The sequence below is a fragment of the Charadrius vociferus genome, unplaced genomic scaffold (assembly GCF_000708025.1).
Source record: "Charadrius vociferus isolate BGI_N301 unplaced genomic scaffold, ASM70802v2 scaffold593, whole genome shotgun sequence".
NCBI lineage: Eukaryota > Metazoa > Chordata > Aves > Charadriiformes > Charadriidae > Charadrius > Charadrius vociferus.
In genome coordinates, this window is record NW_009647739.1 from 1,613,169 (window position 1) to 1,636,736 (window position 23,568).

The 23,568-nt window shown below is 49.6% G+C and overlaps 1 protein-coding gene across 1 annotated transcript; it reads right to left on the reverse strand.

The window, feature by feature from the left end:
• Positions 1-2,782: 2,782 nt before the first annotated feature.
• Positions 2,783-23,568, reverse strand: TRAP1 (TNF receptor-associated protein 1). Its single transcript, XM_009881941.1, has 17 exons — positions 23,407-23,568; positions 22,070-22,152; positions 21,521-21,661; positions 14,212-14,283; positions 13,427-13,587; positions 12,108-12,217; positions 11,848-11,921; positions 9,250-9,405; positions 8,745-8,865; positions 8,548-8,617; positions 7,196-7,343; positions 6,483-6,668; positions 5,760-5,898; positions 5,198-5,283; positions 4,510-4,655; positions 3,917-3,989; positions 2,783-3,624 (listed from the first exon to the last, which is right to left on the reverse strand). Exons 1-17 carry the CDS (start codon positions 23,483-23,485, stop codon positions 3,523-3,525), a joined length of 1,947 nt encoding a protein of 648 aa, XP_009880243.1. The 5' UTR covers positions 23,486-23,568; the 3' UTR covers positions 2,783-3,522.

The following is a 23,568-nucleotide window of genomic DNA, read 5'->3' on the forward strand; positions in this document are numbered from 1 at the left end:
CAATCTGGCCCAGTGAACTACTTTATGGGCCGGTCCAGTTTCAAGGTCCTGAGCCAGACGTGAGAGGGATTCTGTCCAAGTTTAAAAGCACGAGGTCTCAGGAATGTCCTTTCAAACTGGATTTCACTGCCTATAAATATTTTCCAGCTTCTGCCCTGGAGGATATAGGTTTGACTCCACAGCTGATGAGCTTGGGCAGAGCAGGACAGAAGGCCACACCGTTTATCACCAACAGTTTGTCAGCACACAAAGTTTAACTTGTAGAAAAAAGAACCCAACCCATACTCAAAGCTACTTCTGAACAGAAAAAAATCCCCCCAAAAACAACAACAAGAAAAAGAGACAGGCAGCAGTTAATAAGGTCCCAGTAAAAATCCAACCCGATAAATCTATTTTCTGCACAAAGTAGGGTTCAGCATTCCTTACAGCCAGGAAAACAAATAAGCTCCATGAGATTCTTCCAGGTTTGAGATCCCCAATTCCAACCCATGGGGAAATTTGGTAGAGCAAATGCAGGAGGACACAACTAGTCCATGCTGGGTGCTTCACAGCACCACTCCCACGTTACACGCTCTTGGAACACTTGCTTCACCTCAGTATGCTACAAAAATCAGTGGGCACTACTCTCGCTGCAGGAAGAGCACAAGCTGGATAGAAACTAGTTAGTGACAATGCTTTTGAAGATGAGTAATTTAGTATCTGAGTGGAGATGATGGGAGCTGGAAGAGCACAACCACAACTTCACCACTACAAACAGCACTGGAGTTCTAATGCGAGATCCATACAAGCCTTCTCTGCTTGCATAGCATGTTTTAAGGTTGTACAGAAAGTGAAAAACTAGGTCCTAACTAACTTCCCATGCCTCCCTTTTACCATCACACTTGAAACAACTCATCCTTTACAGTGCTCATGTACCGAGGAGCCTCTGTTGCATTCCACACGGAGGCCCTTTCAGAGCCAAAGTCATCTACAGACTAGCTCTCGGGCAACTCGCCTGCGTTACTATCAGCACTTCAGTCTGTGTTCATCAACATCATTCCACACATCCCCCTTTTCCACTAGTATCTGTTCTGTTAGCCATGCATGAAATCTTCATACACCAGCACTCTCTGCAGGTCTTTGCAAAATAAAAGGGAAAGCTGAGTCTGAGAGGTGAGGACCCGGAGAGGCCGCTGGCGCCTGCCACGATGAAGCTTAGACAAAGCAGCATGATAAAGTATGTGAAATTTGGGTCAAAGCACCCTCCTGATCCCGCTGCTGCCGCTCCTTGCTGCCTACAGGCTCCCAGGACTATCGCCACCTCTCATGGTGTTTGATGGGTACAGTGACAAAGGGTAGGCTGCACTCCAGTAACAAAAAACTTATTTGATCTTTTAGTCACAAATCTCTCATAGCAAAAAATTAGCACCTCAAGGGCTGCTGGGATTCCCGGAGGATTCCCAGGACTGGAGAGGTTAAAGACACGTCAAACAGTTTGTGAGTCTCTCAGAGTAAGCATACTCCTTTTCTCACTGCATCAGATTTTACAAATTAACATGGAGCTTCAGTTCAGGCATTATATCAACAGATGCTATTTCTAGGCTCTGTATCAGTGACCACCAGGTGACCAGCCTGCAGGCTAATGCACTCACCTGCTGTACTGTTAGCATCAGAAAACCACCAAAAGTTTTAATTTCTTCCGTCTGTCTTCAGGAAACACACTGCACTGTGAAGTGGCCACACTGTATTGCTCCTTTCAAGTGTCCTACAAGGCTCTGTACATCTGTGTATAGCATCTGGTAATTTTTCCTGCCTATTTACATCAATTTTCATGGCAAAGGATCTTACACCTACTTGGAAGACTGGGAATGCTGCCCAGTCTCTGAAGTGTATAGCTGAACTCCACAAATGTTGTCTACTTCAGGAGCAAAACCCTACGCCATGTTTACCTGTGCCAGCTTAGCTGCTGGCTTACTCTTCTAACCTTGGAGTAGGGACAATTTAAGGCTATTTTGTTATTGCACAATCAAGGAACCCCAGCGTAATCAAAAGATGCCACCTGTATCTTACCAGGAGCTGGATCAAGACCTGTGGCCTCTAGCTGAGCTACACAGCTACCCTAGTGACGGCGAAGGTGGCTCCTTGTTCTTCTCAACACCCCCTAAACTGTCACGTTAGTTCCTCTTCTGCATCTGAATAAAAATGAAATTTTAGGTGATGTTAATAAAACTTCTAAAAATGGTACCCCACGCAGCAGACCCTTTTCATTCCTCTTTGTACAACCAGGCTTCCTTTAGCTTAAAGAGCTGGAGGTGGTCCTGTCCAGCAGAGCATCTGAGCAGTTATCCAAATCCAGTTCCAGAATCTTAATCTGGCAATTTAAAGATAAGTTCAACAAGTATCATGGCTGCCTCTGAGCCACCACTGAGCAGGAGAAAGAATTCTTGGAAACCAGTTTGCACGGTGTAAAACCAGATGCCCAGAGGGAAATCTAGTGTGGCATTTTCTGTTACAAGGGCCTTTTCTGTTGAATGGCCATTTCTCCTTAGAAAGGATTCAAGGGGCTAAACTCCATTTTCAGAGACAAAGCTAACAGGATTCATAGCTACAGATTCGCCTGTTTTCCCTCCACACACTCTGCTGCTACCTACTGTTGTTTTCAGTGCCCTCTCTTCCCACCACCGTCCAGTGCTTGACATCCTGAAGAACCAAGCAGCATCTGAAGAGAGAAGAACCAACAAATCACCAGCTGGAAGACACAAAGACCGACAAAGTAAAGGGAAGAGAGAAGCGTGGAGGGGTCTGGAAAAGAAGAGGAGTTTATTTATCATAAATACAGATCAGCTAGACATGCAGTTTATCCCACAGAAGAGGCAAAAACCCTGGATACTCTCCAGAAAGCCACACGCTGGAAAGCTGTTTCCCAGTTACTTCCCCTTCTTCACAGCAAGGCCAGGATGAACTCAATTATCCAGCAGCTCGGTGATCTCTTCTGTCACGGGATTGTACTGACACATTCCACCAACAGCATCTGTGTCTGCTAATGACAGCAATCTCCATGCCAGCAAACTCCTCCTGACTGGTCAGAGGTGGAGATTTCTTAACAAATTAATTAGTTCTGTCAGTGCCTGTTCGGAGCACACTGGTGCCCAGGGATTCAGTGGATGGGGGGGTGTATTCACAGACCAAACTGGGAATCTTGCTGCCAACATCTGTTTTGGGAAAGGCCATTTCTAGAAACAGTATGAAATGAGGCTTTTCAGGCTTGTGTCAGAAATTCGGGCATATTGTTTTAGCAGCAACCTCTGGATTTTGCTGCCACTAAGAACGTTGCACTTTGGCTGATGACAAACGATCTAATAATTACAACTGGCTCCTCCCCGTGCAGCGAGGGTGGGAAGTCCCCTGCATTCTCCCTGGCCCTCTGCCACGTGAACCCCTCGCTGCACAGTGCCTGCAAGCAGATGCTGCAATAGCTGACAGAGCGACTGCACTTGAGGAAAGAGACATCAGCACAGAGTTCATCCTTCAGTATTCTGGGGCTCAGTTCTTCTCCAGGATTCTGGTGAGGAGTTCATTCAGCCGGCTCACCATTGGTCTGGGATCCTCATTCAGTCCTGCTGCTATCATGGCATTCTCATAAATCTGAAAAAGGGAAGCAAGCATTAAATAAGCAGCAAGAGTGAGCTGGATGAGAGCTGGGGAGGAAACGAATGCCACTCTCCAGTACTTGCTTGCTGACACCAACCATGTTTCTAGGCAGTCTGGTAGGAAAACACATGGAACACAAGTACTGGAAACACCCAAAGAAAAACTAGAGAAGGATGTGATTCCTGCCCGCTACAAGGGGTTCGCCCTGTTCCCTGCCACACATGGTCTGCAAGCTGGTGCTGGCTGGGGAAGATGGTGCCACTTCTGGAGAAGGCCTGGCTCTCACCTGATCAAGCAACAGCTGGGCCAGATCAGGCTGACTGTCCTTCAGCTCGTTAAGCTTCTTAATCAGAGCATGCCTGTAAGAGTGAGAGACATCAACACTGAGACTTGGTATTTCATAGATTGGTTTAGGTTGGAAAGGACCTTAAAGACCATCTAGTTCCCACCCCCCTGCCATGGGCAGGGACACCTCCCACTAGACCAGGTTGCTCAAAGCCCCATCCAACCTGGCCTTGAAATTGTTGGACACAATGAGAAAATTATTCCCAGAATGAGCAGCTAAGCCAAGGTGGGACGGAAAAGGTTCCACCTAAAGGCCAAAATAGCTCCAACTTCCTTGCTCCTGGTCCAGGGGCTTCTCTCTTCTCTCCCATCCTGTCCCTATAACCCCCATGGTCCTCAGAGGGCTGGACCCAGTGTGTGCGGGTGGCTCATGTAAACTGTGCCATGCAGCCTCCCAGACCGAGGCACTGTGCCACATACTGCACTTAATGAGGAGGGCTCTGCTAATTGCAAGCTTCACATTGCCTCTTCTCTGCCTCCACCCCAGCAAGACCGCAGTGCACCAGACTTAGCACTGGTATTGCTCCCCCTTACCCTGTGTTGATCTCCAGGGTGGGCTGCAGGAGCTGGGCACGTTCCTCTTGGGTCTTGGCCAGCTGCTGCATGCGAAGAAAGTGGCGGGCAGCCCCCATCTCGAGCACAGTGATCATGGCAGGGTGGGTGTCCAGCCGTGTGGTCACCTGCGGCAAAACCAGCAATCAGTGCCGAGATGGAAAATGCATGTGGGTTAGAGGTGGGGGAGGTCCAAGGCCTCGGGGTGTCCTCAGCACAGATCCATACCAAACCCCACCACGATTCGTCCCTGACCCACAGGAGCTGCCTGAACCAGAAGGAAAGCTGGGGGCCCAAGCGGCCCCACCGGTCCACAGGCAGTAGCTCGCAGCTGGACCCAAAGCAGTCCTTGCCAATAAGCCTTTCTAGTCCACAGGCAAGACAGTCACCAGCCTGTTCTTCTGGTAACCTGAGCATGAACTAGTAAAATGGGCTTTGCTCATCACGCGTTAAGATGTGGTTCTGCTGCTGCCATGCTGACCATCCAAATGGCAAATGCCAGTGTTCATACCATTTACAGAAAGGAGGCACGGAGAAGAACCATTTCTCTCAAGGTCCAAAGGAAAATCTGCAGCAGCAGACCCCAAATCAAACACTGTTTTTTTTTCCCCGCTAGATTATTACCTCCATGGATCTCCTGTACTCACTTACCCAGGCCCAGAATACCTACCTTAACACCAGTGACTCGAGAGCCTAAGGCGTTTCTCATCCAGGCCATCAGATCCTCAGCCTCTTTCTCTGTCAGACGTTCTGCAGCTGGCAGGGGAAAGAGGGCACATCTGAGTATGCACCTTTACTCCTGAGCTCAGTCCATTTCATACTTCCATTTATCTATTCTTTTGTGGAAATGGGAAGGCAGCACCACCCAGTACACACCAACGTATACACCCTCATCCCAGACCGTGCCATACTCAGGGCGGGCAGGCTTGCCTCTGTCAGGCCACCAGATACAAGCGTGTTGTTAAAATTCAAATCACGGAAACTCCACCTATGACATTCTGTCTGTTTAAATAAGCAAATCGCTTAAACTTTGATCACATGGGATGAATGGGATCTGCAAGAACTGCAAATTGCCTCGTTGCCTCAGAGCGTGAGAATGGCAGGATGGAAAGGAGCACTCTTGCTCACACGCTCAGGAGCTGCAAGAGCGCTGGAGGAGGTGTACCCTCACTGGCTGGTGCAGGGTGGCAGGACCGCACGCAGCAGGAAGGGCCAGGGGAGCCTCACGATACCTGGCTGGCTCTCCTCAAACTTCTCTTCCTTATAGTGATCAACAACAATATCTGTCTCCACCGAGATCAGCTTCTTCTTGTCAAACTCCCGAAGGTGCAAGAGTGTCAGTTCATCAAATTGCTCATAGCAGAACAGGACCTGTGCCAAAAAAGGGACAACACCACATTCTTTGGGATGTAACAGCACTTCTGCCTTCCCAAGGCAACTCCGCACCAAACGGCAAGAACATCACAAGGGAAACTAGCAGGTTCAACCCCATGGTGACTATTGCTCAGGGCCCCCAGTGAAAGCAAACCCTTGGAGGGCTTTGTTATCACGGGTAGCAGGTCTGCAGCTGAACAAGTCCTGCTGCCCCATGGAAAGTGAGAACCAGCACTAACTCCAGTCCTGAAAGGTCCTCCTGCCCGCAGAGGGCACCTGTAACACCATTACCAGCCCTGCACAGCAGTTCCTAGGCTCTTGTTCTGGGGTTCAGCAAAGGTATTAAACAGACGTCAGAATTAGATGTCCGCGCAAGTACTAACCCACCCGCAGAGTGTGACAGGTCCTTCCTGGCCTCACTCTGCAGTAGCCAGTCTGAGTGGAGACAGGGAGCCCAGGCAAAGACACTGCCGTGGCAGGGGTCTGCCACTGCCCTGCTCAGCTCTGAGATCCAGGTGAGCCCTGAGCACTGATGCCATAGCTCAGGGCGTTCCCCTGGCCACGGCACACTGCTCACCCACCTCCATGTCCTTTTTCTTCATGGCCTCAAAGTACGGGGAGTGCTCGGCCAGGTGCCGGTTGGGTGCACACAGGTAGTAGATGTTTCTGCTCCCTGCCTTCATGCGGGAGGCGTAGTCGGTCAAGCTGGTCAGCTGGCCTGCGGGCAGGGCGGATGATTCATAACGTAGCAGCTTTGCTATGTCCTCCTGAAAGAAATGTGCTCCTGTGAGCTGAGGGCAGGTGACCATAGCTCTACCTGACCACTCCCAGCCCCAAGACATCCCTCTGTAGCATGCAGGCCTGTTTGCAGCCCTGCAGAAAGGCTCAGGGGATTCTGAGTCCCCCCCTTTCCTGCTCCAGATATCAAGGAGGCAGAAAAGTGACCTAGACAGGATGTAGGTCAAGCTCTCCTGGAAATGGGAATGCAGGCAGAGGACAACAGTAGGGGAAAGCCCTACTTTATCACCTGTTGTAGTTCACACTGCATCAGGGAAGGCTGACAACACAGTGTGGGTACAGAGACTCCGCAGTGTCTTGAATTAAGTGGGAAGCAGCATCAAGTCAGAAAGAGTGGGAGTTAGGGCACTAGAGAATACGTAGGTCTTGTTAGATTGAGGAACACAAGTTTTGGGCATCTAAGATTCACAGAGAAGTAGCAGCCCCCCTCATCCCAGGTCACCATAGGACCAAATCCTCTTTCCCAACAGCTGCAGCACTTCAGGACTCCTGGTACCTTGACATCCTGCTCCGCTATCGTGACAATCCCCTCTCTCATGAAAACACCGTAGTCCTCAAAGAATTTGGCATATTTCTCAGGGTCCTTCTTGCTCTGGTCAATGAAGAACTTGATCAACCTCTTCTGCAAAACATCTCGGAGCTTCCTGCAGCAGGAACAAGCCTTTTTAAAGACAGCTACTGGACCGAGACAAGAGATTTTAGGTGAACATACCTCTGCCTGTGCAGTGTTTTAGTGATGCATTTGCAAATACGAGGACGAAGAAACTCTAGGACCACTGTCTCCTTTCCATGGCTCTACATCTGTTCTTTGTATCTCAGTCAAGAGCAGCTCTTGAGCTGGAGACATAGCTAGGGTTTGATACAAACGTACTCAGCTGAAATCTTCAGTAACTCCAGTGACTTGGTGATGCTGCAGGACATAACTAACCATGAACAGGGCATCTGTCTCACTCCCACAGCTACCCTTAAACATGGGAAGGAAGCAGCTATAAAAGGGTTACAGTTGTAGGAATGTTTTCTGAAGGCCTGAAAATCCACTGTGAAGTGACAGGGTTAATTTGGTGACTATAGTGAGGCATTTTACAGCTGTAGAATACAAAGTTAACCATCAAACCTAACAAGGTAACAGCACCAACACTACGGACAAGAGCCTACTCTTATCCTTCCCTCCAGTTCCAACAATGGCAGGTGTTTGAGAGGGGACTGAAAGGATAAAAAGCAAGGAAAAACCATAAGGAAAAACCAAAATCAGATCTAAGGGGTTTCATAGAGGAGACTGGCCTGCTAGCAGTCAGCTTCACTGGCCCTCAGCACCAAATGGAAACCCTGCTGGCTGGCACTCAGTTGACAAATGTGCCTGTGAGCACAGCAGAGCTTTGAAGTAAGCGTGGAGACAACAGGCACAAGATGCTGTTTGAAGACCTACACGTAAATAATGGTGACACTAAAGTATGGCCCAGCTTCCTAGTACTGACAGCTGACTTACTGTTTGGTTTTGTTTTCCAAACCACTTGGTGGTGCAGAACAGACACTTTAAATAGCAAATTCACTGCTACCGCTGTAAACCAGAGATACTGAAAGGCAGTGTAGGGCATCAGGGGCACACGGCCCAAGCAGGCGGCAGCAGACTGCATGACACAGGACACTGCTCCCACATCTCAAGATATGACCAGCATGGCTGAGAACTCACTTCATAGACTACAGAAATTCTCAAGGATGGAAATGCTGCAGCTTATGTGCCAGGTCTTTCTAACTCCAAGCCCTTCTAACTATCCCGCAATGTCCCCCCCTCAACCAGCAAGAAGCCAGAAGAGCCTCAACAGTCCACCGTATCTACCTCTTGCTTACCTGATAAGGGCACTCTCCTGCAGCAGCTCCCTGCTGAGGTTCAGAGGTATATCCTCGCTGTCCACAACACCTGGAACACAGAGCAACCCTTGAACAGTGAGGCAAACACGAGTGCCAGGCTCAGGAAAGCAGCTTCTCGCCTCACCCCTTGTGGAAGCCATAGTCCACAGCCCACTATTCCTGGTCCCACCACACACCTCTAAGAAAACGCAGCCATTTAGGTAGGATGTCTGCAGCTTTGGTTTGGATGAGAATTTTGCGGCTGTAGAGGGCAACGCTGGAGCCCAGTTCCCTGCTGATATCAAACATGGACGGTTTCTGCAGGAACAAGAGAAAAGGGTAAACACCAGCACTGTACAGGGCACCCCACTGCACACTACACTGCAGTATCTCTGTGGCTGCACCAGCTGGCCAGGTCACACTGTGGTCCTTCGTTACCAGCGCTGAACCCAACCACAGTTAAAATCTTGGCTGTCTTCCCTAGAGACCTACCTGAGCCATCTCCCTGCTCCTGTCGTGGCTCCATACCCCCACAATTATCCTCTGGCACCCAGCCCACTGCAGAGATGCCACACTGGACAGTCCTCCCTGCCGTTCTGCAGCCTTAACTGCCTCCTTTCCCTAAGAAGCTCTCTCCTATTCTCTCCTCTTCAGATCAACCAGGCAGGTGTCCCACTGTTCCCTGGACAGAAGGGCACGTACTTGCTCAGGCACGTAGAAGATGCTGCGGATGTTGAGGGGAGCATCGGTCTTGTAGTGCAGGACGTAGCGGGGCTTGTCATAAGCCTGTGCTATGAAGCGGTAGAACTCCTCATGCTGCCACTCGCCGATGTCCTTGGGGTCCAGCATCCAGAGTGCCTGTGGAGGAGGAGCAGGGAGATGAGTTCCCATCAGCTCTCAAGACCTGCGGCCTCACCGCAGGGCTCTTCTTTCAGAGTTACGCTTTCCCTCCAGGATGCTGGAGCAAGGAAATAACGACCTTTCAAAGAGAGTCCTCTGCACAGCCCGAGGGCAGTGGCTCAGGCACGTTATCACACAAGAACAAATTACTACCCCTCAGCAGATCTTGGGTCACCTCCCACAGAGGTGCTCCGGCCCTGCAACATATATAAGACAGCTTTGTTTAGCCCAAAACAAAAGGGATTTGGCTAACATCCATTGCCTCATACCTGCTGCTGGCCAAGAGCATCCTGGACAGTTATTGCAGCTTGGCTGACTGGCAGTAGCGGTCAAGTATCACACTGCCTGACCAGCGAGCAAAAGAAAAGCGAAATTTTAAGTGGGTCTGTTGCAACCAGGCTGCCTTGGGGGAGGTCACTATCCCACCACGAGGTCAGCTGAGCGCTTGTGAAGCAACTCCCGGATTGCCTGCTTTCTGCTTGTTTGTTCTGGAGCAGTTTGGGAGATACTTTGTGAACCACTCAGCCACCCCTGCTGCAGGGTCAGCAGTACCATTTCACGCACCAACACACGAATTAAAGTCATGAGCTCCAGACCGGGTCCTTCCCTGTGGCCACGCTTTCCACCTGCTGCTGCTCTAAACCCCCCAACGCTTTCTGGAGCATTCAGCCAACGCTCACACCACATTTAAGTTTTCAGTACCTCAGCAAAAGGCATCTAGCAAAGACATGGGAGGTTCTGCCCATTTAACAAGCATGAGGACTCAACTAAGAATCTCCTGTTTCCAGCTGGGTGAAGCCCACTACTCTCGCTACCACTCTGTTCTACTCGAGCCCTAACGAGTGACAGGAGTGATCACTGGGGGCAATACAAACATCCAGCCCACCCTCCACCTACCAGTCCAAGGGATTCTGGGCTCTGGCAGCCCTGCCACGCTGCCATACACCTTAAAGCTGCGTCTGCCTCAAAGTCTCGTTCCACAAGCGGCTTCATCACATTTCCAGTACACGCAAGCGTCCCGTAGGGTTTGCAGGATCACAGGTGGGATTACGGACTCAACTGGATACTAAGGTGCTTTACAGCAGCTGTTGTTAGGTAAAGTGCTACTTTCCCAGAGGCTGATTTGTAGCTAGTTATCACAGTTAGACTGGAAAAGCCTCTAACTCCATGTTGTCAGCTACACGGCAAGCATTCAAGGGCTTATCTAGGAAAATCCACACCAGGGATCTAACTATGGCTCTGTTTACAGTGAACTGATGTTGATGTGTGGAAAAATGCAAAACCAAGTTCCTGGATAAAGAAAAGGCCTGAAATGGGAGTGTAATGAGAATAAAGCTGTTGCTGTATCCCAAGGGAAAACACACTTTCTGATAAGAAGATAAAAGTACACGACTCTATTAAGGGCATTTCACCCCTTGCTCTAGTCCTTCTCTTCTCTAGGGAGTCTGTTCTATTGATTGTCAGGTAGAAAGAGCAAACAGCTGTCTAAATCTGTTTCTGATTTTGCAATTTAAGGGAAACGGCTACAAAGCCTTTGGAACAGAAACACTATTATGCAGGAATCCAAATAAATATCAGTGACTAATAACGCCAATTATAGAACCTTAGATAAATTAACATGATAAAATATTTAAGTACAGTCTTGAAAGTCTTGTGCATTCAGTGCCACATTCCAGGAAACAAAAAAAAAAAACAACCAACCCACACTCTCTCTACCTGCTGTCTTAGGTGAGGAAACTTTAAACAACCAGAAAAGGAGATCCTGGAAATGATTAACGGATTTTTGTTTTAAAGATAATTAATTTCCCCTAGGTGATTCCTGCAATTGGGCCAAGAACTTCCGCCTAAAATGGGTCTGCCTGTAATATAATTTTAAGTGGTCAGAAAATGCCAGCATCAAGCAGTGCTCAGCGAGGAGCTGGGAAGAAAACCCGGCTGTGAGCTGAGGCACCAAGAAAACCAACCACGCGCTGGCACTGGCTATCCCATGCTGAAGGACAGAAAGAACTGCAGCAAGAGGTGTCAGCACACCAGCGATATGAGCGATCCCTACATCGCTAATACATCTCCTGGCTTAAGCAGTTAGAATAAGTATTATAAAGCACTGAAATAACAATTCTGATAAAGGGAATATCCAGAAGATAACTATAAATAAAAATTGCTTTGCTTATCTGCAAGAATGATCTCCAACAAGAGAGCAAGCAAGCAGTTCCAGGCATGACTTCGTCTGGCTTGTCTCCTTTTGTTCTAATTAACTGATCATTACAGGGTCTGTGATATCCTCAGCAATCCTCCCCTGCTTTCCAGGGACAGCAGCAGCTTTACGCTGTTTCCTGTCTCCAGTGGAGGATTGCGATGGTTCATCTCCACAAGTCACCTGCCTGTGGCCGTCCTGCTCACCTGTAATGTGTTAATTCTTCTCCCATTGAGGTACAGTGGGAAGCTGATGAAGTTACTGTATTTTGTCACCACCTCTGGAATGGAAAGAAGACACAGAAGAGTCACATTTGTGTAAACGACACAGTAAGAATTTCTCATGAAACAGCAGGTGAAAAGTGTTGCGTGAGGAAAATGGCTGTAAATTTACTTCCTGCTCAAGTGGCAGCAACAGACTTCACACAGCCCCTCAGCAGGTCACAGCATTTCCCTCCTTCACTCACCCTTGACTCGGTCTTCATTTGCAAACTCCTTGCAGTCGTCTTTGAGATGTATAATAATCTTAGTTCCAGTTCTGACACCAGACGCTTCTGCAATCTCAAACATTCCTGAACTAGGATTAGAAACAGACCCCGTGTCAGCTTGTGCCTCAGGTACATCCATGATGGGATGTAAAAATGTTTTATTAAACGAAGAGCACACACAACACGTCAGCGCCAAGAGGAAAAGGCAAAAAACTTTGAATGCTCTCTACGTCTCTGAGAAGCCCCCCAAAACACGTGGCTGTCTTCCCTACAGGGACTCCAGGCCCAGGACACACTGCTCTGCAAAGACACCAGCAGCCTCTACTGAAAAGGAAACAAACTTCAAACAAACTTCAGGTTGTGCGGGCCCAGCCTTCAACTCCTCTCCTAGATTTCCTACAGTGACTGCAACACCCAGCTCCTGCCTTCTCCCTTGACAACGCTGACTTGTTTGTGGGCCCTCAGTCGTCTCTCCACTGGAGTATGCAGTAACTGGTTACGATGAAAAGCAGTCGTGCTCTGCTGAAGACAGCTCGTTCTGGATGACCATTCCTACCCTACTGCTAAGTGGGATGGGGATCAACCACCGGTGAGAGCGCTGCCCCAGGGGAGAGACGACAGCAGCGATGACAGACAAGCGTTCCACGTGTATGGCAGCACAGACTGCAGTATACAGCAGCTTGCCTGCAGCTCAACATAGTCTGATGTCTCAGTCACAAGATGGTTTTTTTCAAGAATTTAAATAACTTAGTAATTGCTTTATTCCTAGGAGATTTTAAGGGGATGCAGAGCTTTTCACTCCCAGTAGCTCTAATTTCAACAAGGTCCAGCAGTCCACAGCTTTGTCATCGCAGATCTTTGCAACTTCAAGCTGAAAGCACACAGCCCTGACCCACAGAAGACCTGTACCCACAGAGCCTCAGCACTGCACGAGCCCTGCCTACTGTGGGTGCCCTCAAGCAAAAACCCAGGGAACAACCAGACCAAAGAGATTAAATTTGTCTCTCCAGACTGGGGCACTGCTAAGATGACTGCCTGCCAGCAGCGAAGGAACAGGAGAGGCAGGTACTCTCTTTGTCTGCAACACGCCTGCTCTGACAAAGCGAGTTTGTCCCTGTGGTTTTCACCCTAGCACATCTGGCCACGCTTTCTTGCCGTGTATAATTTGAGCAGGATCTAAACCAGTAAGCCTGGTCACGAAAAGATAACACAAGCCCTGTCTTGCTTTGCACAGCTTTCAGTCCATGCCTGGTCTGGACACAGCCCCGCCACGTTTCCATCCCATTCTGCAGCCTTACCCATCCGAAGACCAGTGGTAGCCTGGGCTCCCAGGCTCTGCAGACTGCGAGAACACCTCCACTTTATCGGCCACCATGAAAGCTGAGTAGAAACCCACTCCAAACTGGCCGATGATTTTACTGCTGGCTTCAGCTTGGCTCTGCAGAGCATCTAGAAAAGCCTGGAGGAACAAAGGAGACATCGAACGGCACACAGTGACTTCAGGTACCACTGGGAGGCTGCAATCCATCCTCCAGCTGGGCTCCTCATGCACTGATCCAGCCCTGTGCCAGGTCCAGTACCCTCATCCCACACTTCTGCATCAGCGCTCTCAGGATGGTGCCCAAGGAAAAGGGTTTCTCCCACAGAGACTGCACTGCAGGAAGAGGGGAGCATAGCTTAGGGCAACACTCACTGCCACTAGCAGTAAAGGAAAACAAGTGAGGGCTCAGTCAGGAGCACGACACCTTAAAGTGGTGACTCCAGAGATGAAAGACACAGCTGCTGCCCTCCCAGCCCCAGGAGTTGCTTTTGGGAGTGAGGGCAGCCAGGTGCAGCAGCATTACACACAGGGCCCATTAGCGCTGCTCGGGCACCACCGGCCTCCCACAGCACACAGCAGAGACCATTAAGAGCCAGAAGACTCCACAGGTAGGGTTTCACCTTCCAAGAGAGGTGTAATTTCACAGCTGGGCTGGGGGCCGAGGGACAGAATGGAATAAGTAATTATTGGGAGAAAGAAAGTGGCTGTAATTGGAGAAGACTTTTCTAAGGGGGGGAGAAGGGGCGCCTCATCCCAAGTTACCTTTGAGCCTGATCGAGCAATGGTACCGAGGTTAGAAACCAGCTCCTCCTGGGTCATCCCAATACCTGTGTCCTGCAAAGAAACAGCAACTGTAGCTGAAACATCAGTAATGAAGCACTGCTTTAGCATTCAGTACCCGAGCAACTTCTGCCTCTGACTCCCACTCTCTCCCAGCCAGCTGAGCAGCAAACGCAACAGCAGACTTCCAGCTGTGACTCCACCTGCACACAGTCGGGACAGTGGGCTGCACACAGCTCTGAGGGGCAGCCACAGCTGCCTTGTGGCTATAAACTACTAGAAAGTTCAAAATCAAGCCTTTCATTGAGAGAAAATAAAACCACGCCAAGACAGGCTGGTTTCCTCACTCTCTCTAGAAATGCACAGGATGGTTGTGCTGGAAAGAGATCTCAACCCAGCCACAGCCTCACCGTGCCAGGTGCCGTGCACGTACAGAGAGTTTCCATTCCAGAACAGCTCCAAAGGTTCCGGAGTTGAGAAACAGTGAGAAGCAGCTTATTTCCAATCTGCAGATGTGGAACTGATGCCCTCACACCAGGAATCAGCAGCACAGCAGCGAACCCCTTAACTGTCAGGTAACGCAGACCCTTGTCTACAAGCACCACATTCGCTGATCTCCATCTACTGTCTGTCTTTTCCTTCCTCCTCTCCCCCTCACACTGTGCTCCACGAGGCTCGAGTATGAAGCTGTCAGTGTCCAGGTCCCCGAGACCTGGACAGCAGCGCCCGTGGGAACACAGCACTATCCCCAGCTGGAAGTACAGCGCATCGGCTGCACCTCATGGTGCTCTGTCCAGGCTTTGAAGGGACACGTCTTGTCGTCTTCCCCAGTTTAATCCAGATTTGCACTCCCGCATGCAGACAAACAACTCCCTGCTGCTAGCACATGCCTCTCAGGCGGCAGACCCTGCAGCAGCACCATCCAGAAAAGTCAGCAAAACAAGCTAGAGCGGAATTGGCTGCGGCTAGATGGCTTGGAGGTGAGATGCCAGAGTGACTTCTGGCACAGCATGCCTCTACCACCCATGTGGGGCATTTACTGGGCTTATTTACTAGCAAAGTAAGTTCATGTCAGTACCTATTTTTTTAATATAGTGTTTAATTCCACTGAAAGATAAAACAGCGGTCAACTTGAGAGGTTATTGAGTGAGGTGCCATGTGGGTAAGATATTTTTCTCTGTCCCCACAAGTCACGGCACAGCAACACCTTCCACTTGATTAAATATGGTAAGGCCAGTTGTCTTGGCTGAAAAGAGGGATGATGCCCGGTAAGATCTCAACAGTGGGAGATGAAAAGCCAGGAAAAACAAACAGGGTATGGCAAAATCTCAGGAATCTGACACGGTCCCATCCCCCAGGGAAGAAAAAGCCAGAGAGAAAAGTTTTCAGCATCTGGTTCAGGTTTTGTTCGTGCCAGACCCTAAACAGAACTCTTAACTCCTCTGATCCACTCCTATTTATAGCACAGCATGTCATTCCCAAATTCCAGCATGTTAAAAAAAAGTATCCCTACCCTGTGAATTTATTTGGCTATTGAATTCCAAACTCCCTGCCAAACTTATTGCAAAATGCTTAATGACAATTCCTGGAGACTAGTTTGATGAGGGTGAACGGCAACGAACAAAGACAGCACGGCTCAAGACGGTCTGCTCTTCCAACAGCCGCCGAGCCGCTATCAGGGAAAGCGGAAAGCGTCCTTTTCGGTGGCCGGCCAAAGATCCTGGCAAAGCAGACATTTCCTACTGCAGGAAAACACCTGGGCGGATTACGATGAAAACGCCATCAAGATTCAAACCGCTCTCGCAGTGTTGCTGTTTCCTGCGGTTGGCTTTCGCACTGCGCTTCTCGGCTCTCTTCACCAGATGGTGCTGCTCAGGGGAAGAGGGAATAAAGTGGCAGCGGAGAGACGGGAGCTCGGCTTCTGCAGAGCAGGCCCTCTTCAGCGATGGGAAGCAAACGAACCTGCCCATGAAGAGCCCGCCTGGGGCTGGGCAGACGCAAGCGGTGGCAGCGCTGGCTCCATGGAATCCAAGGAAGGAGCTGGTGGGACTTCCACTGCCCTTCTCTGTGCTGCACAGGCTGCTGCTCCGCCTGCAGACATCTTCGCCAGGAGCCACCATGTCACCACGCAACCCTCCACAAACACTTTCTACCCGCCATCGGCCAGCATAAATGCAAGGACTGCCACTGCTCCATTACAACTTTTCTTCCCCTGCAGACAGTTTCAAGCCTTCAGTCTGTGAGAAAAGTTTTATCAGGCTGAAAACAGCCACAGCAGAGTTATTCGTAAAAGCACAGAGCAAATTGTACGTGGGGCTTCCCAAATTACAAGACGTGAGGTGTATGTTCAGAGTTCAAAGTGCCAAATGCTACTCCACAGCTTGGAGAAACCTGTATACCACGAAACAGAGTTCAGTGCGCTGACACTTCATTAGCTGAAGGTTAATTACAGAAGCCCTTCTGTTACGCAGCAGAACAACAACCTACTCACCTGGTTGAATTTCCCTTCTGGGGTTTCTTAGGGTGCAGAATAAACAGCCTCCCCCAAACCATCCCCTCTGCGGGACAACACAGCAGGGGACCGACCTTCACCCCACCTTCTGAGGGACTGTGAAGAGCTCCATGGCCACACTTGTTGAACATCACTTCTGAACTAAGTACCATTTACCCCAAAGACACAGCAACTGAACGTTGCTTTTAGCACCTTTTTGTGCGTGGAGACCTCCCAGATAGAGAGCCTGCTGTTGAACCGCCCGGGACCTTTGTGCTTTCTCTGCACTTTGCTCTAACCTCTGTGGTGTGGGTACCGGACGCCTGCAGAGACGGCTCTGTGTAAGGACGGCTGGATAACTGCCTGGCACGCAGTACCTCAGGGCTCCCACCACGACATCCTCTGTGTTCGCTCCGCAGCCCCGAGGACCCTCATCTTCCTTGATAGAGGGGTAAACGAACACCTTCAGCCTCACTATGTCTCCTCAGATCAGTCAGCCCACAGCTCTTGTATTCATACCACACTTTTTGGTAAAGCAGAAAGAAACTGCACATAATTACAGCAACAAATCTAGTTTAAATCAACAAATTGCTTAGTTTAGTGGGTAAACACGAACCTAGGTAATGTGACATCTTTGCTCATTACCCGAGTCTAATTTAAGGTATTGCAGAGCCTCGTTACACCAAACAATCCATTAACTAACCATTAACTGCTGCCTTTGCCACAGCTGCACCTGAAAGAATGCTTGCAGTTAGAGGTACATATCTGAGCTACTGTGCCTTTCATTTTGCTGTGTTGCAAAACAAACACTTGAAACGCTAATTTCAGTGCAGAGTCTCAACAGGACATCAGAAGAACACTGACTACATTATAAAATAAGGATGCGTTGCTTTCACCAACTGATAAGGTAATAAAATCCCAAAATGACCGATTAGCAAGCGTCCCCTCTGTTATTTAAATGCCTCGCTCAGAGAGATTTAAAATTCACAAGACCAGGAGAGCAGCCGCACTGGAGCACCGTTGTGGTTTAGAACCAACACGGAATCTGCAGCAGCCAGGAACAGAGAAAAAGGCACAACGAAACTGATGCATAGATACAAGGTAATCTTGGCACGTGGAGGCTGTCCAAAGCAGAGTGCCTGAGGTTTCCTTTCCTTTCCAATACCCAGTGTTAACACTATTTTCAACAATGCCAAGCATTGCTACAGGCTCCGCCTCCGCCCATCCAGGTCTAAATGCCCGCTGTTCAGAAAACTACTTTTATCCACTTTGAATTTCCCATTTCTAAATTCGAGGTGCTCTTACTGTGGCATGAAGAGGAAGAAAAGATTCTGCACTTCCTTCCCTCGTCCGCAGGTTATTTGAGATGCGTTTACATTTCTGGTTCTCTCACTTATTTGTTAAAGATGATGCAACGACTGGAAGCTCTAACCCACCCCTGCAATCAGTGGCACGTTTCTGTAGGCTTAATTGCACCAGAGGCTTGTCCAAGTACAGCCAGCTTCACCCCTCCATCTCTACCTGCATTGCTGTCCACCTCCTGCTCCCGTTTCCCCAAGCCCAAGCGGCAGACGGGTGCTGTGCTGCTGCAACACAGCGAAAGATGTAACCCTCTCTCTGCTGCAGCCTGTGAGCACAGGGTGGCTGCCAGGACATGACCCAGCACGGAGGGGGACCGGTTCCCCGAATGCACCGAGCTGCGTTGGACACGCGGATGCACCTGCATTCCACTGCTAAAGCCCAGGCTGTTTATAACTCATAAGCCAGGAGAGATCTGCTCAGTGATACAGGGAGCTGTTGCAGGGAGGAGCGGTGTTTGCAGTCATTTTAACTCCTCCCAAACACAGCAAACTTGTTATTCTGTGGTTTCGCAGGCACTGATTTTGGATGACTGCAACATTGAGAAGGCAGCGCGGCAAAGAGCACCGAGCAGCCCAAGCTCTGGCAGCAATTACGCTGCTCACCCGTGGCAAAACAGCAGCCACACTCCCTCACCCAGCGGCAGCAGCTATTAGCTCTGTAAACATTTCAAACAATTTCCTCTTAACTGCTAGCACTGTCCTAGCCCTAAATTAAGCATCAGCCACGAAAACAGCTCCAGTTCCTGAGCTCACGCAGACAGAGGGTTACCACCAGACACGGCAGAGCTGCGTGGCAGCAACGCCGACTGCACCGCAGCCGAGCGCCGGTCACCAGCCGGCTGCGGGGAGCCCAGGCAGGTGTTGAAGGAGAGCTCTGTGGTCACAGCGCTTTGGGGTCTGTAAGGGGTTTTTCTGTTCCCACCTCAAAGAGTCCAAAAACATGTCTGTAATGCCTCAGCACACAGAACTGCAGAGCTCTGCAGATCTGTCCTCGTTGAAAACACACCCCTAACATTTTCAAGTGGATTTTCTTCAGAGATCTGACCTTGCAGACTGTGGCTGCTACCAGATGGAGCTGTCCTAGAAAAAGAATGAGGCAGTTTTCAAAGGGATGGAGGAAACCGTGGTATTTGCTAAAACAACAGGACTTTGGTGAAGGAACTGAGGTAGTGTAATCCAGTGGACTAGACAGTGAAAATCTCCCTCTTAGCTGATACAACACTTGGCAATGCATAGGTAGGATATCCCCGAATGAGGACATGATATTAAAATTCTGAGTGTTGCTATGCTTACAACTGAAATCCAGTCCTGGCAGAGAAGCAAGCAGAACTGCAGTCACTTAACAGAGCTGACCGTAGTCCTTTACCAGAGCTAGATAATCTCTCCCAGGAACAAGCCTGTAACAGAGGCCACCACATGTTACAGACCTGCCTTTTTTCAACTGGTAAGACACAAAGAGATGCCACAGGGCTTGGAAGGGGAGGAATCCAGCAGATCCAGGGGCCAAGAGCAGCCTGAAGATCTGAGGACAAGGACCTGGGGGTCAGTGAGACAATGGGACCTTTCTAGAAAAAACTGGGGTGACTATCGCTACAGCTCACACACAAGGGACCTTCTGCTTGCTGTTCTGGTGAGTCACGGTGAGCACAGAAATCAAAACAGCAACTAAGGGGCAGGTCCATCTCTGCCTCAATCCTTGCAGGGTTTGGTTTTTTTTTTGCACCTTTGCATTCCTGAAAGGTAGGGAAATGATCTGAATGAGGCTTGTTCAAAGTAATCATATGCAGTATGTTTCTTCAAGAGGTTATAAATAAACCCTTCACTGGAGGTAAGGAGCTTTAGGCACTACTGAGAAGGCAAACCTATTAAAAGAGATTGGAGTAGCGCTGTTCTCTCTCCCTTCTCAGAGTGCAGTACTGCCGCAGTTAAAAGCCTCCCAGTTAAGACTCATTTAGTCGCATTAGAGATGCACAGGCAGCCAGGTAGGGGGTTATAAAAAGACAAATCCCTAACACATCTAATTGGGTATGACGTCAAACGCACCCTATCTGCAAGGTGGGCAAACGGGTCTTTTAACCAAACTGCCAGAGAAGGGGACAACTTCCACAGTTACAGGGCATGAGTTGTAAGAATGTCTTGACGGGTTCAGAAGCTACGGTGTCCACTATGATCTCAAAAGGGTAAGAGGACAGCAAGGCAGGAATGACAGCCTACCTGGGGCGAAACGAGAGCTCATTAAAGAATCGGTGTTACACAGCAGTCAGAAAAAAGCAGTAGTCAGGTGCGATAGGAATAGCAAAGCCTCTGCATTACGGTTTGAGAATCTTTGGGTTGCTGATTGTGTTGCCCACTGACGATCACTAACTTCCCCATGGCAACCACAGCTGCTTGTTTTGCAGAGCAACAGAAGTATAAAATAACTGAGCAGCCTCCAACAGCAAGTGCTTTTGTCCCACATGAAAAACAGCAGATAGTGTGTTCCGCCTGTGCCACATCTCCCCTGGACCTGCTATGGTCAGCCTTCACTCACACGCTGCTCTCTGCCTCATTCTCTGCTCTCCTGAGAATTGTCCACACGTACACTCTCACAGCAGACACTGGTCCACTGGGAAAGCTACCAGTTTGCCTTCTTTGCGTTAAGAAGTTTGGCATGAAAACACCAAAACTGAGCTTCAGCCTTCTACCCTGGACAACAACCACTAAGAAGAGCAATCAAAGTAGAGAGAGAAGGACCAGCTCCACCTTCCCTCACTGGGTCCCACAGGTGAGCACGCGTACACTTACTGCCCCCCTCCTGCTAAGCATCTTGTCACCAGTAGGCAACGATCCAAATCAGAACTGCAGAAAGGAGGACAGACAAGTGCTATGGTACTGCCACAATCTACAGTCCCACCTGTACATCAGGGCAGAGCCTCAGCACCAGCTGGACTTGGCCGGTCCTGGAGCAGGAGGAGACAGAGACACAACAGGAGGTTCTTCTCACCACCCCAGCATCTCTCAGCAACTGAGGTGAGAGGGAAGGTCTGAGAGCTACCATGTAACAGCTCTGAGTTAGGGAGGGGACAAAATTCCTTCCCAAAGATCAGGATGAAACCAGACTCCCAGCTTTTCCACTAGTGAGAAATGCACACGCAACCCAAGAAGTGCACCAGACAAGGTACTGGGAGAAAAGTTGCCGGGAGTTCCTAACAGAGAAGAAAGGAGTGGCTAATTTTCCTATGGGGGCAAGCGGAGAGCAGATAAATTGGTGGTTTCTCATCAAATCCTCAGGTTACAGCCTCATGAACCAGAGTTCAGCTGAAGACAAGACACTTCTTCACGCAGGGGAGGGCATCCATGGGACTGTGCTGCCACTCAGCTTCCACTGATCCTTCCTGGGACAAAGACTAGTGATGAGAGCAGGAGGGAATAACGCTCTCCTGTTACCAAAGGGAGGTACCTGGATCGTGATGGTTCCCTTTCCACTGTCCGTCTGCAGATGGATCTCCATCTCTGGCAAGGCCTTCCCTTCTGCCATCAGCCGATGACGCAGCTTCTCCAGCGCATCGCTGCCATTGGAGATCAGCTCCCGGATAAATACCTGGGGATGAGACACAACCTGACGCTGCAGCCTGGCCTCAACCACTGCACAGGGCTCCCAGCGACCTGGGAACTCATTGCCTACTCACAAGCTAATTTCCAGCTCACTAGAAAAAGAACTCCGTTTTCCCATTATCTGCCAGGAGAACAGTTTGTCTGAATTCAATATTAAAGCACAGAGGGTCTGAGGCTCACAGCGTCACCTGGCCGTACTTACAAATTGTTTGGAAAACACATTTTCAAGGCGTCTTAAGGAAACGTCATTCAAGAAAGCATGCCATGTGAAAAGCACAGGACTTGCTGGAAAACTGTGCAGGCATTCTCCCAGCAATACCGTTTCGGTTGTACTCCTTGACAGAGACAGGGCTTTGCCAACAGAAAATCTACCAGCAAATAGTGGATTCCTTACCTCCTTCTCTGAATACAAGGAACGGGCAACAATGTCCAGCAGTTTCTTTGTTTCAGCCTGAAACTCATGTTTAGAAGCTGCACCTAGAATAAAATCACACACACACCTTTAAGGCTCTTCACCAGGGTCCTCATAGGAAGGGAGGCAAAACTGTAGTCTTAACACGTGCTTCAGCTTCCCAGGAGAGAAAGCCTGAAGCAGGATGGGCCACAGGCAGCTGTGGCCTCCAACAAGATGACAACAAAGGTCCGTGCAATCCCCAACAGCTCCCTCGAGTGCCCCCCAAGGTTTATAGCCTGCCTTCCATACTCTTCCTTGACTCGATTTTCAAGGGAACCATCTGCGTACACCTTGCTCCAAGAGCTTCTACAGCCAGGTAGCATTTCTCATGTCCAAACAACACTCAGAGCCTTCAGCAGAAAAAGGCAGATTCTCAAACGTCTCTGTGGAGCAGGGAAGGGAGTGTGTGCGTACAGCCACCTATGCACGTAGGAAGCTGTGCCCAGGAAGAGAATTTTCCTCAGAAGAATAACACTACAACACATCTCAGCTGAAAGACCATCCTTGGTCTTTTAAAAAAAGCATTTCTCCTGCTAGAGGCACTAGCAAACGCTGAAGCAACATGGAGGAAGCCACAGGTCACACGTCACCTCTGCCATGCCTTGCCGGCGAGGACCTACATTCCCCAGTGACGGGGGTGAAGCCGGGGTGTGGATAGCAGCAGGAGCAGCGCATCAACCCCAGTGGGGGCTTCACAGCCTGGCAGTCTCAAAAGTACCTGCCAGAAAAACCATGGGAGCACCGAGTTAAGATGCTGTTTCTGCACTTGAATAACTCACGTTACTTTGCTTTAAAGCACCTCTCTCTGGAGATGTGCAAAGCACTTCATTCTAACTAAAAGGCTGACATGAGAATTCTCGTTAGACTTCCATGATCCATCACAATGACCTGGACAGGCATAGCTTGCTTCTGGGACAAAAAGTCTCACTTTAGGCAAATTCTAGCGCCTGCAGAATCTCTACATGTATGCATGACCATCAGCTGCCTGGTTAAGCTCACAGATGCAACTTCTTCCCACGGACTCGGTGGCCTCATTTCTCAGTAAAAGCTGTTCTGACGTACGCGTTCCAATTTCAGGGAGGTGATGGTGCAATACAGATTCAAACTGTAATCTGCCGGCTAGGATGCCATGACCAATGCCTGCACCTCCTCCAGAGGCACAAACGCTACCGCAGAGGTCTCACCCTCGTAGTCAGGGTACAGCTGTCCCCAGACCTTCTGCCGGGACTGCCTGCACCCCAAGAGCGCTCCCACAAGACACCTATGCCCCTGCCCACCTTTCACGTTCTCCGTGTTGCTGATGATGGTGTGAAGGGGCTCTTCTTCCTTGTTCTCTGCTGTCTGCGTGCTGTACATCCGGACAGCAGAAATGCTGGGGGCAGGAACGTTGTACCGGACGCTCCAATGACGGAGTATTTGTCTTTGGAGACATGCTGCTC